This window comes from Ambystoma mexicanum, chromosome 12, assembly GCF_040938575.1.
Source record: "Ambystoma mexicanum isolate Mex_15411 chromosome 12, UKY_AmexF1_1, whole genome shotgun sequence".
NCBI classification, from domain to species: Eukaryota; Metazoa; Chordata; class Amphibia; order Caudata; family Ambystomatidae; genus Ambystoma; species Ambystoma mexicanum.
This window is the reverse complement of record NC_090936.1, coordinates 668,214,459-668,233,187: the sequence shown is the minus strand read 5'-3', so window position 1 is coordinate 668,233,187 and position 18,729 is coordinate 668,214,459. Positions and strand designations below refer to the sequence as shown.

General features: G+C 45.2%; 1 protein-coding gene across 50 annotated transcripts in view; it reads left to right on the top strand.

The window, feature by feature from the left end:
- LOC138513982 (mucin-19) overlaps positions 1-18,729 on the top strand; it is a 1,848,798-nt gene that overhangs the window by 741,656 nt on the left and 1,088,413 nt on the right. For all 50 annotated transcript variants that reach the window (XM_069629210.1, XM_069629207.1, XM_069629194.1 and 47 more), the window contains exons 37-38: positions 12,979-13,128; positions 18,351-18,445. In XM_069629210.1, coding sequence (XP_069485311.1) covers positions 12,979-13,128; positions 18,351-18,445 — 245 coding nt within the window. The remainder of the gene's footprint in view (positions 1-12,978; positions 13,129-18,350; positions 18,446-18,729) is intronic.

Below are 18,729 nucleotides of genomic sequence, written 5' to 3'. Positions count from 1 at the left end.
AGACCGATCTATGAAAGTGTTGTCCAAACAGGTGCTCCCCTTCTTCTCCAGAACCATCAAGGACCACATCGACACCCTCTCTCCAGCCATGGCCGATTTCTGCAGTCACTCTTTTGCCACTGGAATCTTCCCCTCTCTTCTTAAGCACTCCTTTGTACAAATTATTGCCCGATCTCTAACACCCCTTTTCTGGGCAAACTCCTGGAAAAACTGGCCATCTGCCAGCGTACTCCCCACACTGAATCTGTTGGTTGTCCCCATGACCATCAGTCTGGCTTCAGAGCAGCCAGAGGCATGGAAACTGCACTCCTGAACACCCATGAAGATCTGCTCACTGATCTTGATTCAAGCCTTCCCTCTGTCCTCATCCTTCTTGACCTTTGATCTGCTTTTGACATGGTCAATCATGCCATCATGATCAATCGACTCTTTGAGAACCTGGGCATCTCAGATCAGGCCCTGGAGTAGTTTACTTCCTTCCTCCTGGACGGACCCTCCAATGTCCAACTTGGGTCCTTTCTCTCTACCACCTCTCTCTCCTCATGTGGTGTTCCCCAGGGCTGTAACCTCTCACCCTGGCACTTCAATGTCTACTTGGCCCCTTTGGCCCACCTGATCTCGACCTTCTCCTTTAACTTTCAGCATTATGCGGATGACAATCAGCTCTCTTTCAGGCTCCTCTCAGCCTCCTCTCTTCTCTCGCTCATTCCTGACTGTCTATCCGCTATTCAGGATTAGTGCACCTTCAAAGAACTCTACTTAATACCAGTAAGACTGAGATCCTTCTCATTGGGACCCCTGACCCTGCTTTCCATCTTTCACCCTGGCCACCCTCCTTGGGCCCTCTTCCTTCGCTTTCCTGTGAGGCAAAACCCCTTGGTGTCATCTTCGACTCTGCTCTCTCCTTCACTCCTCACATCACAGACCTTGCCAAGAAGGCCCACTACCAGCTGCCCCCCTCAGAGGTATTCTTCCTTTTCACACTTTCCCACAGAAGCTCACTGTCTCCAGAGCCCTAGTTCTCTCTAGGCTGGACTACTGCAACAGCCTCATTCTCAATATGCGTTCCTCTGCTCTCCGCCCTCTGCAACTAATCCAGACAGGACGACAGGACTTGCCCTTGGCCTCAGGTCCAGGGACTGTATCTCTCCAGCCTTGAAATCCCTGCACTGGCTCCCATTGGTGGCAAGGACCAAGTTCAAGACCCTCTGCATCGTCCACATGGCTGTCTGGGGCCGGGGCCACACTACATCCAACTCTCTCTTCCAAAACACCTTCCTTCTCGAGCCGTTAGGTCAGCCACCTCTAACTCACTGAGGGTCAGACGCTTCTACATGCAGAGAGTGGGAGGTAGATCTCTCTCCTCTGCAGGTACCTTCCTCTGGAATGGCCTCCTTGCCCCTCTCAAACTTGAGCCGGACCACCTGAAATTCCAGAAGCAGCACAAAACCTTCCTTTTCATCTCTGCTTTCTCTCTCTCTCTCTCTCTCTCTCTCTCTCTCTCTCCCCTGCTGACCCTCCTGTCCGTTGCACTGACTGGTTGCCTGGTTACCCCCAGAGTCTCACTAGGTACCAGGCTCCGCCATGACTAGTCTCCCCTGAACTGCTGCTGGGCCTACCGGGCACTTATGGGCTGTAACTATAACCCTACAGTCCCTTGCCTCCTTGCACTTAACCAGGGCCATGCTTCCCTGGCTGGTTGTTCTCAGAGCAATGCTGCCCTGATGGCACTTCCCCCTTCCCTCTCCTAGCACTTCCCCCTTCGAAATGGATTGTGTCCTCCCACTTATTCCTCATCTTTCATATTCGATATCCAGCTTCAGCTGCTTCGTAATCTTTTTTCGGCAGAGGGCGGTGTGCGTTGATGCAGTGAACTTGCTGTCCCTCGAGGGCCTCCGTCTCGAGGAAGATGTTATCGAAGGCATATGTAGCACGCGCAGCACCCGTTGGCTTCAGTTCCATTTTTCCACATAAGCTATTGCTTCGAAAAATATGACGTGCTTCATTTGTTACTTAGCGATTATGTCTTCTTCGTCGACACTGACTACCCTGTAGACCATGTTGTATAAGTGTCAACATTGTGACTCGAAAATGTCGTTAACCGACTCACACCGTATATGTCTATGGTGTCTCGGGGTGGATCATAAGACCTTGGCCTGCTCCAAGTATCATTCTATGACCGGAAAGGCCCTGAAGGAGAAAAAGGGGAAATTGGCGGTAGGTAGAAACCCCCCAAAATCTCCATCTACCCCAACGACTCTCCTCTGAGGAGGAAAGTTAAAAGATCAAGATCGAGGAGTGGCTCCCACTACTCCTCATCGTCGTCGAGGAAGTCAAAAAAGAGGCACCATTGGTCGTCTTCTTCAACTTTGTCGTCAGACACCTCCCCTGCAAGGGTATCTTGCCTACTAAAAACTCTACACCTGCCGAATGGGAAGCATTTAGAGCAGAAATGCTGAAACTATTTCAACATCTAAAACCCACATCAAGCCATGCTCCTACTGCATCTTCCATAGAAGCAGGTAAGGAAAGGGCTTGAGCCAAATCCCATGCCCTCGAGGCCGGTACAAAGGCCTGATCCTCATCGAGAGCCGTCGAGGCCTCAACACGATGACAAGTCATCGAAGGATCCGTCAAGCCAAAAACATAAACATTTTTTATTTTATTTTAGCATTTTTAAAGCACTCACACAGCCCGCGGGCATCGAGGTGCTGTTACAGCAATTGCTTAGTTGCGTGATTGTTTTTTTTTGTTGGTCTTAGTTGCGTATTTATAATGCGCTTAAATACCCAGAGGTTTCTAAGCGCGGACCCGAGGATTGAACCTGTGTAGCTTTGTGTCGTCTTGCTTCCAAGGCGAGCACGTTGCTGCTGAGCTATCCTCCTGGGACGCAAAGACATACGTCGAGGACGTTGACACCACCCACACCATCGATGTCTGCTGCACCCTCAACGCCAGCCAAGCCCTTGACATCGGCGTCACTTTATGTGTCAGCTGCCCCATCGACACCACCTGCGCCATCGACGCCAGCTGCGCCACCAACTCCAGCTGTGCCATCAATGCCAGCAGAGCCATCGACGCGGGCTGTACCGTCAACGCCAAGCACCCCATCTAAACCTAAAAGGTTTTGTTGACTCCTCGAGCATCTAATCCACAGTTTATCAAACTCTTGATGCCTATACCTGAAAAAAGTATGTTCCTTTACGAAGGAAAGAATATTTTAATTCTCTAACCTAAACATGTGAGGAGAATGAACCTTCATGCAAAGATGCACCATTTGGTCTCCAATTTGGTACACCAAATGTGCGCCTGAAAGTTTTATTTCTGAAGACTCAAGGTTGAAAGACCTTTATGATAATTTACAGACATCCAGTGGTGTAGACACCTCACCTGTGCTAGATTTTGGAAGTCCAGAGGCTGGGGAGCACGGTGATGCTTCACATAGGCAGCTGATATCCAAGGTGGTACACTATATGGGGTGGAGTAGGCCTCCTTTACCATTTGAACAAGCTGATCTGACGGGCATCCTTTAGAAGGGCCCACAGATGGACCCTATCCTGCCTTTTCCTATTGCTCTCCAAAAAAAGGGTGGCAGCAAATTGGGAGTCACCAGAAACGAATCCGGCAGTGAACAAAAATCTGATAAAAAAATACCGCTCTTCCAGTAGTGACCATGACTACCTGTCTAAACACCCCACTCCAGAGAGTCTGGTGGTACAGGCAGCACTGCAACTTCCAAGCAGGCAGCTTATCCTACTATTCCTCCAGATAGGGATGACAAAAGAGTAGATGGATGGGCAAGAAAAGTATTTTCTGCAGGGAGTATGGCGTTCAAATCAGCCAACTCCACATGTGCCCTTGCAACATTCTCATTCACTCTATGGGACTGCATTTCCTTGGTGGCAGAGCACATTCCTGAGAGGGAAGAAAGAGACAGATTCTTGGCTATTATTGGAGATGGCAAAGAAGCCATGTGTGAGTCTCTTCAGTCGGGTCTGGATTCTGCTGACAGCATCAGCAGAGCCATGGCTACAAGCACTGTAATTTACGTGGTTGCGGAAGTCGGGTTTTGCAGCAGAAGTGCAATTCATATTCCTCACCATGCCCTTTGATGGGTCTCACCTTTTTGGCAACAAGGCTGACGAGAGCCTTGAGAAGTTGCAGACCTCGAAAGCGTCAGTCAAATCTTAAGGTGCCGCTATTAGGCAGCCTCAGCCCTTTCGCCCCATTGGACAGCCTTGGAGGGGTAGATGTTTTCACTACTGCTCCTCATTTGGAAGATGGAGAGGAATGGTTGGTCAAAGAGGCCAAAGATGATTCCCTCGTGGTGGACGAGGGAGAGGTGCGAAGTCCGCTCAAGCAGGGTCATCTTTACCATCAGCCACTGCATCGGCTGCCTCAAAACCTCTCTGAGGTCTTGAGTCACAGTTCACCAGTGGGGGGCAGACTGTCACAGCTTCTAGAAGAATGGTGAGACATTACTTTGGATATTTGGACATTGTAAACCATAGCCCACCAGAACTGCCTTCCTTTCATTCAGAGACCTCAAAGCAATCTACCGGGGACATACACTATGAGGAGTCCAGATCCGCTCCTTGTGCAGAAAATTGTAACCCTGCTAGAGAAAGGCGCTATAGAACCAGTGCCTGTAGCGGAGAGGTACACGGGATGGTATTCTCCATATTTCCTAATACCCATGAAGGACAGAGGACTGAGACCCATCTTGGACTTGAGATATTGGAACAGGTTTCTCAGAAACGTCCAGTTCAAGATGGTCACACTTTCTCAGATCCTTCAGGCCTAGTATTGGATATGTCATTGGACCTTCAGGATGCTTATTTTCATGTGCCAATCCATCTCAAGCATAGAAAATACCTGAGGTTCGCTATTGGTGGTTCTCATTATCAGTTTCGAGTTCTGCCATTCGGGCTGACCTCTGCCCCCAGGGTTTTTACCCAACTGATGGCGGTGGTGGCAGCGAGTCTCAGGAGGGGGGAGATTCATGTCTACCCCCACCTGGACGATTGGCTGATCAGGGTGCGTTCTCCTGAATAAGTTCTGCATGATCTCAGAGTGACCTGCCACTCAGAGACTGGGCTTCTCCCTCAGTTACAAGAAGTCCCATAGGACACCTTCTCAAAAGTTCCAGTTCATCAGAGCTGTACTGGATACTTCCTTGGGAAAGAGCTTGCCACCCAAGGTGAGGGGTCTAGACATTCTGCAGATGGTCAAGAAGTTTCAGAGTACGCAGCATCTCCCGGCCTTCGATTTTTTGAGGTTGCTCGGCCTCATGGCATCCTGCATCGTTCATTTTTCTGGTGCCAGAGGCCTGCCTGAGAATGAGATCCCTTCAATGGGCCCTCAGAACATAATGGTCCCAGTTCTCAGGAAAGATGTCGGACCTACTTCAGGTTCCAAGCAGGGTCACAAAGGATCTTCTGTGGTGGGCCTGCGAGGACAACATTCTGAAAGGAGAACCCTTTTGGCAACCATGGCCACAGATAACAGTAATGACAGACTCCTCACTCACGTGGTGTAGAGCCAACACCAAAAATCTCACAGTCTGCGGTCATTGATCTCCATCCGAGTCCAAACTACTTATCAATATTTTGGAGCTGAGGGCAATCAGACTAGCGCTGAAGGCCTTTCTGCCCTCTGTGCAGGGAAAGAATGCCCTGATAATGACAGACAACACAGTGGCCATGTACTACCTCAACACGAGAGGAGGTGTAAGGTCACTACTACTGTGCAGAGAGGCAATGCAGCTCTGGTAATGGGCAATTCAAGAAGGAATCTCTCTATCAGCAGAGCAAAGTCTCCCAACAGTGGGAACTAGCTCAGGAAGTCCTTCAAGAGATCTTCACCCTTTGGGCAACCCCTGAAGTGGATCTACTCGCGACCAGTGTCAACCGGAAGTGCAAACTGTATCGCTTCAGGGAATTTTCCCCAAGAGGAGCACTAGGAGATGCGTTCGTAGTGGACTGGGAGTTTCCATTCCTGTTCATGTTTCCTCCGGTCCCCATCATTCCTCATGTGATCAGGAGGTTGTGAAAGTTCAGGAAACAAATCATCCTAATTGCCCCACATTGAGCCAGGAGGACGTGGTACACAGACCTTCTGGACATGTCCACCTGCCCGCCAATATGTCTTCCAATAAGAGAGGACCTTCTCTCGAGGGAGGCGGGTCGGGTTCTCCATCCAGAGGTCAAGACATTCAGCATCCACACATGGTTTCTGAAAGGCTGAGATACAGGGATTGGGACCTCCCGCTTGACGTAATGGAGATTTTGCTTGCGGCCAGAAGGCCAGCAACAAAGTCCTTGTACCGTTGCCATTGGAACAAATTCTGCAACTTGTGCAAAGACAAGAATGTAGACCCTTTTCTGTGCCAAACACCAGAAGTGTTATCCTTTCTACTATCCTTAGCCAATCTGGGGCCCCAGGTTGGAACTATTAAAGGCTATTTAGCAGCGCTATCCATCTTTAAGTGCTCGTCAGAAGAATGTTCATATTTCAAAATTCCACTGGTGACACATTTTCTAAAGGGGCTCACCAATGTGTTCCCCCCATGTCCCTTCCAGGTTCCAGTTTGGGGCCTTAATATGGTACTAACATTTCTAATGTGTGCACACTTTGAACATTTACATTCATGTCCATTAAGGTTGTTAACTTTTAAAACCATTCTCTTGGCAGCTTTAACTTCAGCCCGCAGAGTGAGTGAATTGCAGGCACTTTCATTCAAGCCACCCTTTACTATCTTCCATAAAGATAGGGTTTGTCCTGAAGGTTAAGCCTTCATTTTTGCCCAAAATTATTTCTGATTTTCACGTAGGGCAGAAAATGTTTTACCTTCTTTCTATCTTCCACCTCCTCCTGGCAAGGAGGAGAGATTACATAGGTTGGACCCCCGCAGAGTTCTGAGTTTTTACAAATCTAGTCTATCAAACTTTGTATTGATGATCAGCTTTTCATTGGATGTACAGGTCACAAGCTGGGTTAGGCTGTTACTTAACAGACCTTATCCAGGTGGATCATTCTGGAAATTTCGGAATGTTACAGACTGGCAGGCAAGGATCCTCCCGAAGGATTAAGGGCCCATTCCATGAGGGGCTTCACTACCTCTACTGCCCTGCAAAGGGACGTACCAATTAAAAGTATTTGTGAGGCAGCGACGCGGTCTACTATTCACACGTTCACAAAACATTACTGCCTGGAGTCTTCCCTCCATCAGGATGGAAGCTTTGGGAAAGCTCTCCTGCACTTGGTTCATGAAAGCAGTTGAAAACTAAATTCTTACACCCTCCACCAAATCTAATACTGCTTTGAGAGTCTATCAAAGATGAGGAATACATGGGAAGACACAATCCATTTGAAGAACAAGTTACTTACCCCTGATAACGTTCTTTCGACTGGATGTCACTCCCACGTATTCCTCATCGCCCTCCCAACCTACCCCACAGTAGAATGTCCATGCTATATCAGCTTTCACTCCTTCAAAGTTAAGTACGGTCAGTCCCATGGTTATGCAGGTATTTCTACTGTAAGAGAAACAGAAATGCGCGTGTTATATATGCCTTCAAAGACATAGGGCCTCATTACGACCCTGGCGGTCCGGGAACTACGGTACCGGTAAGCATGCCGGTACCGTAGTTCCCAGACCGCCATACTACGTGCTCTGTTCGCGGGTGCCGTTCCACCTGCCAGGTTTTTCCTGGCAGATGTAACGGTACCCGCGAGCAGAGCACATCGGATGCACCGGCACAACTCTGAATGTGCCGGTGCATCCGAAGTCCCCATCCCTATTCAGCCCTATGGGGCAGACTGGGGATCGGGACACCCTTGATTCCGGCACCCAAAAATGGGCAATTACCAGGTCCGCCGAGATCGGCATGACCCAGTTCTTGCCCATTCACGGGTGCCGGAAAAAATGCAACTCCGGCGGCAGCCATGCAGTTAATAACGGTACGGCTACCGCCAAAGTTGTAATGAGGCCCATAATCTTTGAGAGGGAGGCCCTCGAGGGACATTGAGTAGATTGCATCAGCACACAGCGCCCTCTGCCGGAATTCTTTTGCCGTAGCAGCTGGAGATGGATATCGAATATCAAAGATGAGGACTACTTGGGAGGAACATCCAGTCAAAAGAAGGTTACCAGGGGTAAGTAACTTGTTCTTCTCCCTCCCCCTGCACTTTGCATTGTTTGCACTTGCCTGATCTGAATGACACAAGGCCTAGTAAGATCGTTTGTTTTGTCCTCCCTCGGTCCCCCCCCTTGTCTAGTTGTGCTTAGAAACATTGTCACTGTGTACAGCCGTGTTATAAATGACTTTTCATATCATATCATATGGATCGGAGCTACTTTGCCCAGAAGCTGCGAACCACTTTGACAACATTGAAGCATATATTTCGTGGAGGTTGTTGAGAGTCCTGAATGCTGTGCCTGGGATGGCTACTCGTTTTGAGTTGGGGCGTGGGTCCCTGTAGGTGGAGGTAAAGTGGAGGACACTGACATTTTATGGGCGCATCTTAAATTCCCAGGGGAACACACCATATGAAGATTTGCTGAGTGTTTTGGAGTGCAAATCTAACCCCACCCTGGTAACTATTGAAGCTTTCTGTGAGACAATTCTGAGGGAAATCAGAAAGGACAAAATGGATCTGGTTAATTCCCCTACAATAATAAAGCCATCATTATATTCCTTTGATTGATGTCAGACCATAAACAACTTCCATGATTATCCCTCCATGCAACACTTAAAAACATCAGAAACATTGAAACATCTGGCGGTCCATTGCACTGGTTTACATGCACTGTACCCTTTTTTCTTTGCATATGTTGTAAAAGAAATTTCGTTTGTAGATGGTGAATCCTTTTGGTTATATTGCTTGCAGGGTTATCCCACTTCAACATGTATAGCTGTGATTGTTTTTTTAAGGTGTTTACATTTGCAGGTGGAATGACATTTTAATAACTGCAGTTGTAATTGTTATATGCACGACTGACCTACTAAGAAACGTGTGGGCCCCTGGGTTAGCGGGACAATGTAAGATGTTACCCGATCCTGCCATGATTTATGTTTACATAGTAACATATGATGGGTTTTAAGGTATTCTTTTTTTTTAAACGGATTTTAAGAAATTAAAATGTATTTCTTCCTTTTTTATATATTGTGCGGAAGTAAAATTTTAATGGTATGTGCTTTTTTTTCTTTTGTAAAGGTTGAAGTTTCTTTAACCATATACAATATAAAAAATGTTTTAAAAAACAAAAAGTAGGCTTTGGGATGAAATTTGACAGTGAAAAGCCACCCCGCACAACAAACTGGCGGAGTGTCAACGAGTCTTGCCTCATGATATTGTATGTGGTAGTGCAGGCACGAGAGAAGGAGCTGTAGCAGAATAGCTAAAAGAAAAGCTGTTGAATGTTCCAGCTGGCAGAGAGGGAAGTGCCGGTTCAGCATATGTCAAATACTGACTGTCAGCTGCAGCAGGGGGTAGGCAAGCTAGGACGTGCCAAGAGAGTACATCACCACAGAAACAGTTTGAGATTGGGACTGCAAAACGTAATGCCAGAGTGAACCTGCTGGGGGAGCCTTACCCAGGGGAGGGAAATGTGAGGAATGAGCAGAATCCAGAGAGTGGAGGTACCTTGCAACGTTAGATGCAGAGAGCTGTGCAGACTGCAGCAATTACAGTGCAGTAGGATAGCACCTGCGGTGTCTATGAAGGAAAATGGAGGTATTTGAGGCCAATGATACCAAAGGCACAGAGAAAAACTGATAGCTGGTACTGGGAGGAAGTTTTCCAGGAAACCATTGGAAGCTGAATGAAAGCAGAAATGGTCCATATTGAACTCGACCGAGGTGTTACCAAAGCCAAGGTAAAAAGTAAGCAGGAGGCAAACGTTGTTGGTTGGAGCCAGGACAGAGTCTCCTGGGGTTTACTTGAAAAATGGATGAAGGAATAAATAATGTATGGCGAAAGTTGGACGAGGATCTCATGAAAAACACGAGAAAGTTCCTAGAGTGTATTGAAAAAGTAAAACAGAGGAGGAATGCTGACTGCTGGGCCCAGGATATTTTTCCCCTAAAACCCACGCAGAAAGGTATGCACATGCTGGAATCAAGAGGGAATGTTTATAAAGCCCACCAAAAATCTATTTGCACATATCCATAATGTAGGCTGTGTCTTAAAGTCCATGCCCTGGGAAACTGAAGCACATAATAACTAAGGCCATCATTAGGCTATTCAATGTAGCGAATGGTGAGGAACAATAAGGGTACCAATACCGTTTTTTTGCTTTAGCACTATAATTTTGAATATGTACACAGGGCAACTAAAGGGGGAGTGTTTATCTGTAGGCCAAAGAAAAAGAAAGCAGTCTAACAAACATAGTGCAGTGATACTTCTCCTTGCCAGTCACTTTCTTTCCAGTGGTGGTTGCCTGGTGTCCAGGCTCCAGCTAGAGAGTTCTAGTTTGTGGAGTAGAGGTGAGGTTATGTCACCTTCCCAAACTCTAGTGCTGGGAACTCTCATGGTTCACAATCTTTCTTCTCTGGCTCTTCACATGAGTCCCTCTGCCTGCGATTTCCAGGACCACTCCTTGATTCTGGCCTTCAAATCGAAGTCCTCAAAGTATCAGGGAGGTTGTGCCACCTTCCCCAACTATGTGTTGCTGGCACAAGGGACCCCAAAACCTCTTTTTTTGCTTCCTCAATTGTAGGATTTCATGGACCTATTCCATAGGCTATTTCCAGTTGACACAGGAGTTGGGTCTGTTGAATCCCTTTTCCCAGGAGAAGCGAGAAAGAGGCTCCTTGATCTGCTGGGCAAGCTGGGGAAATTGTACCCACATCACCTCTAATATGAGAATGATCTCCTTGCCCCCTCTCGTTCCTCATCCCACTGTCTGAGCCTGCATAGGGCTGACCTAGCCTGCTAAAATCTTCACCCAGTGGTCCTAACATTCCTCATGGCACTTCTTGGTCATATTTGTTCCCAATCGTCTCTCTTCTGGCCTCTCCATGCCACTATCTCCTTATGGTACAATAGGCTATGTCACACTCCCACACTTGATGGTTGCCCCCTCTTCCTTTTTGATGTAACATGCTCCACCTCGTTTCTGCCTATTGTCCCGGATTAGTAGCTCCTTGCCTCTATAGTTGTTGTTGTCCTCCGTTCTACTTTCAGCAACCCCTCTGCACTTCTCCTAATATAACACACATGTGAATCTATGGAAGATACCAATGCTGGAGAAATACAGTTACAGGTAAGTAACTAACTTCCATCTCCACTTTCTAACCTCCAACTCCTGCTACCTCCTCCTGCTTCTCCAATCCTCTACCTCACCCTGCTGCAATCTCGACTAATCTATTTTGGCCTCCCATCTCCATATGTCAGTTTCTCCTCCTCCACATGCAATTGTCTGCAACACCTCTACTCTACTAGCCATCTCCAACAATCACCTCCTAATCCTTATGGTGTAATTTCTCCACCACATATCCTCTACTAGCCACCCCAACAATCTCTTCCTCAACTTTGATGCATTCTTCTACAAACTGTTTCCACCAATCACCTCCTCCTCCTCCTCTATATGCAAGTCTTGCCTTTCCCTCTCTTCTGCCAACTCTCTCCAGCCATCCCCTCTGCTCCCACTGCCTGGTAGCTCTCCTCCACGTTCCACTCTGAAGTTGGGTTGAGAGTCTGAAGCAGTGCGATTGAAACCTTTGAGGGATGTGATTGATCAAACTTCTCTCCTTACAGGACAGAACAAGGCCAGTGTGTAGTTATAGCTACTGTGGTGGTCATTCTGGATGCTCTATGGTGACCAGGTTGTGTGCAGAGCAGGTTCAAGATAGTTTTTCGAATGCTGGATGAAAGTAACTGCTTCCTAGGGGGTCTGATTTCCCTTCCCTCTATGGATGTTCTTGAGTCCTCTGGAGGTTCGCCATATCCCTTCCGTCTTAGAAGGCCCCTTTACTCTGAGGGAAGGTTGGTGTTAGTACAGGTGGGTTTGCAAACCTATGCAAGCTGAGGCATTTTTATGAGGATTTTAGAGAAACACCACGCATGATATATCTGTAAATTCTGATTTGGGACCGCCAAACAAGCACATTTCTTGCAATGGGGAATATTACTGGAATTACACACAAGATGACTGGATTTACCACATGCAGTAATTCCACTAAACATCTGGGCACTAATAATGAGGGTTTAAGAGTAAAAGAGCATGTTGGGTTAAGTGCTGGGAACATTCAAGATAATAACTAATAAAAAGAGTGTATGTGGAGACTTGGAGTCAAAGTCCCTGAGACTTTTAAGAAACTGAAAACTAAGCAAAAGCTTGCATGCTCGGACTTGAAGTTGACACTCCCAGAGAAATCCAAAGAAATGTTTCATAAAAGAAAGCATGTGACAAACTTACATACAATATGTTCTGGACTACCTGTCAACTTGTACCATCCATACAACCTTTCTATTCTATTCTATTTGGGGGCATGGAAAAGTTATTGTGATTGTTGAGTTTTTCACTTCCAGGTTAGCATAGTATACTTCTGTTGTAGAGCAAAAAAAGACAACCACACCTGTATACTGTACTACTACATAAACAAAACAGTAACATTTCTATTACTGATTAGTTTCATGTCAAATCTACATGTCCATCTGTGTTCACCTGCTTGCACAGAGATGCTGCTTGCATTATGTGACAATGAGCTATTTGCAACAGTTGTGGTCACTCCACTAAGACAAGATGCATTTTTGTTTGACAGTTTATCATCTGCCACCTGAAAATTCTTAGAAACATTGTGATTTCTTTGGGCATTAACGTATGGGACATTCAGAATTGTGGGCCTCATACATTAAGTATAGTTATTGAATATACACAAAACTGTGAATTCTGCAAATTCAGAACATTTGTCAATATGTGTGAACTTGGAAAAATAATATTTGACTATTGCGTTTTGTTTTCATTTTAAGGGCTTTGTGGATCCTTCGACAATTCGGATAGCAATGACTTTATGTCCAGCGTGAATATATTGGAAACTTCATCTGATGCATTTGCAGTTTCATGGCAAACAGAACTGTGTCCGCGTACAACCTCTCCTACATGTGTTAACCTGGATAATGGCAAGTACTAGATGAACAATCACAATTTCATTCATTGTAGAGATGGGAAAATCAAACACTATTTGAAAGCATATTTCTGACTCATAGAGGGTATCAAATAAAAATTACCAAATTATCACAGGCTGAAAACCAGGCAGTGTCAAGTGTTTGGCCATGCCATGTTTCAAACTTGTGACAAGCTTTTTATATGTGGTTTTGAGATTTTGGCACATAGCCCCAGAAAACTACGTCACATGGTTTAGTGTCAGTGAGAAACGGGATAAATTCAAAAAAATCATGGATGCGTATAGGGCATGAATGACAGCTTATGCTTAAGCTCTGTATGGGGTGCACGGGTTTCACTAAAAGAGAATTTCAAAGGAAGTACACATGATTTTGAAAGGGTGTACCACAATGTGAGTATATTTTGAGCAGTGGTTAGCTAGAAGTTGAGAAGCCAATCCTAAGTGATTTTTTGTCAGGAAGAGAGGATGGACGCCCCTTATCAAGGCCAAGAGTCATATGGCTGTATATAGCTTTGTGTCTGAGTTACGGGATCTCGAAATTAATGGTTTTCTAGGTGGGATACACTGTACAGTTTCAGTGACATAAGTAATGCCGCCTGTTTTCTGTAATAGTGAGTATGGGCTCAGTTCTCAGCCCATTGCAGATTGTATTTCATTAGGTAGGGAGAATCGAAAAGAACCCATGCAGTAAACAAACAGTCACATGATAGCTTAAAAGACCCGTGTAACCCGTTTGACATTAGCAGAAGGGGGACCATTTCCTTTTGGGTATTCAGTTTGAAATAGCTGATTTTAGTGGCAACGCTCTGTTGCAACCAAACAAACCTTTCGGAAGGATTTTAGTCCTACAGCTTTAAACACAGCTTGATTTCGAGTGGAATCCAATTTCCTATTTGGTGAGGATATGTGCCAGTGGGGCCATGACAATATGTCGAAATATTGCAGACTCTAAAGTACTCAAATGTGATCTTCATGGTTGGGGCATAAAGAGACACAGCTCCATCGCTATGGTAAAATGCACACCCATTTAGTGCTTAAGATCATATTGTATGATACAATAATTGATTATATAAAATGATATAGATGTGTCATGCATGCTCATGGCACATGGGAAACCCTGACCTATTGCAGCTACTGAATACTACCTATAGGGGCGATTCCACAAGGCTGTGTCAAGGGTGAACGCCTTATCGGAAGCCACTGAGTAATGTGGCGGGTCAGAAAAAGGAGTCGGACACATTGTGGACATTGCAATACTCTCAATGAAATGATAAAGAAAAGGCCTATCTTTCCCTATTGCTATAGGGATTTCCCCAGCTTACTAAAGGAACTAAAAGTGCTTGTCTGTGGTCAGGAAGTCCAAAACAAATTTCCTATGTCAAAACCTAACTCTACCTGTTCCTACCACTAATATAAAACAACTAAAGTAGGGCAGAAGAATGTCTCTTGTCTTCTGGACGTTTCCCTTTCTGCCTTTTATCCTCTGACTTTCTCTCAGGGTTTTATTTGTTCCGGATGCTTCTTCAGTATACAAATATATCTCTGAAGAAATATGTTTCTTTTATTAATTTCCTCTGACAATCTCTTGTGGTTTTATCTTTGAGCTCTTGTAGCTCCTCCCAACTGTTTTTGGTCTTGTTTCTCTGAAAGTCTCATATATATATATATATATATATATATATGGCTTCTCCTTGACATACAGGCTAACATTCTTTCCTTTTACTTTAAGTCTCACACGATTTTGATATCCAACCTTTCTGATGTTTGTTATTATTTTATCTGAATTAGGAATCCCCCTCTCCTGGGTTCTTTCTACTGGACCCTCTCTCTCGTTACTTGATTTACTTTGTAGTCTTATGTCACAACACCTTTTACACCTTCTTATGGAGTGCTCTCCCCACTCTTATAGAAATACTTCTTGTGGCTTTTTCCCCTGCGTCCCACAGTATTCACTTCCACTTTTTCTCAGTTTCGCATTCAACTTTATTTGTCACATTCTTTACTTGTTCCTCATATGTCCAGTTACGTTGGTTCACTGTTTGTATATCGCCCTCATGGCTTTCACAAGTTCGGCTCTTCATAAAACATTGCCCCAGCAGCCTCCCGCTTCTCCCGTTCACCCCAGTGCCTTTGTGTATCCAGGGTGACCTCGCAGGGCTCAGCACTCACTTGGGTAGGCTTCTTTGCTTTGCTGCATCTAGGTCTTGGGCTTTGCATTTTGTTCCACATTCAGCGTCTTTGCAAGGTGATCCTATTGTGGAGAGGCAGACTGTGAGTGGCTATCAGTTTGGTGTAATATGGTTCTACTTCGTGAGACCTTTGAGCAATCTTGATAGCTAAGGCTTTCAGGACTTCTTGTAGCAGGAGTGCCTCTGATGTCAGTGACACAAGTGAACAGAGCATTGTTACCATGCAGGTGGGATTGCAGTGGGATTATATTATAGATGCTACTGGCTGTCAATGGCACTAAGGTGCCAATCAAGAGTGCAGCAGAGCACCCACGAGGATGGCATCAGATGGGCAGTATATTTGAAGGAAGACTCGGAGGCCATTCGGGTAGCAGCATATAGACCTGGGAACCGGGCACCAATGACCAGACATCCAAGCCATTTGCACCTTTGAAGGCAGCTGTTGGGAATTGGCTGACCTTGGTAGAACAGATTGTGAATGTTCAAAGTGATTTTCTAGACTGGAGCCATGTACCAAATGGTGCAGAATGCAAACCGGATTGGTAAAATTGCAGTCACAAGTGTGCATACCATTGTACCTGCAGCTAAATAAGGTGACACAACCTATTTTCCCAGGATTCAACCAACCAACCCGAATCAACTAGTCCACAAAGAGAGGACCCGCAAACAACCCTCATCTTGTCATGCACCCACCCACCGTAACTCAATCCTGGTATCGGCTTGAATGCCCTTCCAAATCTCCAATTTCGAAAATGTCTCTCAAAATATCCCTTTTTCAGCAGCAGATGACCATGGACTAATCCTAATCGATGCATAGACTGCACTTCACAGTACTGTGCTACTGTTAAAACATGCCAGCCCAAACACTGATTGCCCACATCCTGTTCAGCGCTCTGCTGCTCTCTAGCTAGGTCAGCGCTTTAATCAATAAAATGAAAACAAATAAAATATAAACCATATTGGTCCTAAGTGGGTTGTGCTGGAGACTATCTGCAAGTCACTTTGTGGGGCGTTGGCTGAATTGAGATGCTCAAAGGGAAAAATGAGGAAGCAGATGATATTCAAGGCTGTCTGAATCAATTGGCAACACGAGATTTGAATTGCTCTGTCTACCATGAATCATTGCCTATCCTTTGTGGTAGAGGATGATGTCAATGGTCATATGGCTGATGCTGGAGGAAGACACAATGAGTATTTGACCAAAAGAACCTTTCCTTAGGTTGAACACTAGGTAGGCTGAAAGAGATTGTCCAATCTGACATCAGCGTTGGTTTGAAAAAGATTTGTTTTGAAGAGATTTCTCATGCACAGTGATAGTGTGTGGTGAGGAGGGTCTCTAGCTGAAACAAAATAAGTAGGTGTTTTTAAATTCCTTCTAAATATCTTGGTGGTTCTCACAGTACATCAGAGCATTGTGTACCAAGCACCACTGGGTGGTATCAGATGATGGGTCAAGGACATAATGTGCTAGTGCTACAAAAGGCAAAGACAATTGAATTCCTGAATAGGGTAGCTGACCCAGTAGTGCAAAGGCACATAGTGCACCTTGAACTTAGGCTGATGTGGTCACATTAGCAGTGTCTGCCTCACAATGACTTGGGCTGGAGAAATAGCCAAGAAGGGAGATATCTGAGATTATTTGGTCCTCTGAAGGTTAAATGGAATTAGAGAGGTTTTGGAAAAATCCATGTGATGAGGCCTGCCTGCAGTCTGCCCTGGGATTTCATAGCAAAGTGGCTTCCAGTCCATAAAGATTGCTGAAGATTGGTGGAAAAGAGTGGGGAAATTGATCATTGGTGGGTCCTTAAAGGTATGTTGCCCTACAGTCAGACCTAGCGGCAGCAAGCTTCATGTTATGTCAAGATGACAGATGAGGGCTAAACAGTAATGTAATGTAAGTGGTGTTTTATAGTGTCTTCTCCTACTATTGGTGGTCTTGTTGCACATAGATCTATAAAAGGGGGGTTGGGTTCATTAGTGGGACAGGTGGAGAGGCAGATACAAAACTTGTGATGTGGGGGGTGGAAGTACCCAGTTCCTGATTACCAATCTTCTTCCAATGCTTGTGGTAGAGACACCTGCGAGTATGGTATCCTTATCGAAGAGCCCAAGATCTGATATACTACAGTGCTTTCGGTTTGGTTAGCCACTAACATGGGACAGTGTGATTGGTTTATAGAGGAGAGTTTATTCATGACTGGATTACTGTTACTGTGCTAATGGCTAATTCTGTGGTGCCCATCTGTGTGTGTGTGTTGTCTAATGTGGCAGAAGATCTTAGAGGGGAGTCAGATCATCGGGGGGAGGGGACGAGTAGTCCTTACAAGGAAAACACCTGCAACCAGGTACTGCTACTACTTTGTCCATTTGCAGACAGGTCCCTTTTCTGGTGAGTCACTCCAAATTATCATCAGCAAAACAAAGTTCTATTCACCGCACAAAATGGTGGAAAAATAGTTGACACACATTATTTCTTAACTGGAGTTGAATGGTAATTGTAGAAGATTGATGTTTTTTTTATCATAGCCTTTTCTCGTGTTAGTATGCTGACGGTGGCCTTAGAGTAGCTTGCTTGAAACTTTAAATTATAAGCGTGTTCAGCAATTCAATTTATGGACTGTAGAATCATTTACTAAACCCAAGGCACAAAGACACAATAGTTTGCACATTTGCTTGCTATATAGGTGTATAATCAAGAACATGATCGAGAGCATATGCACACCACAACCTCACTGCTCTAAATTATACAGCATGGCCAAAGAAAAAATTGCTTACAGCCAGTCTACACTGAGAGTGACAGATCCTTGATTTACATTGTTGTTCTGTAAAACTACAAGCGTTGAGCGGGATCACATGGCTGGGGACTCCAGTGTTAGGTTTTGGGTTTGCATCTGTTATGGACACTTTCAGCCTACTGTTACACACTACCATTTCTGAACTATTTAAAAATTCCCCTAGATCTCAGAAACAGTGTGAAAGATCAGTGTCAATAAATGCTAACATAATCTTCTCAAATGTATCATTCCAGAACATTATGCAACTGAACATTGCCAAATCCTAACAGATCCCAATGGCCCCTTTGCCAAGTGTCATGCAGCTGTGGATCCCCAAAATGCCAAGAAGGTATTTCAGTCTATTAATATCTTGCATTCTATTGTAGTTCACAAGCAACAGTTCCTATTTTGCACAGCTTTTACACCACAAATAACAATGGAACATTAACAGAAAAAGTAAAAGGTACTGTGTGAATATGTGAGACTAATCTACAAAAAAATCTCCAAATGTCGACATACGATTTTCCAATAATGTTCTATGTTATGTAATGTGTATTTTAGGCTTTAGGGAGGGGAAACGATGAGAAGGTAGAACTCGAGGAGGTATCGTGAAGAATCACAAGCTCATGTTCA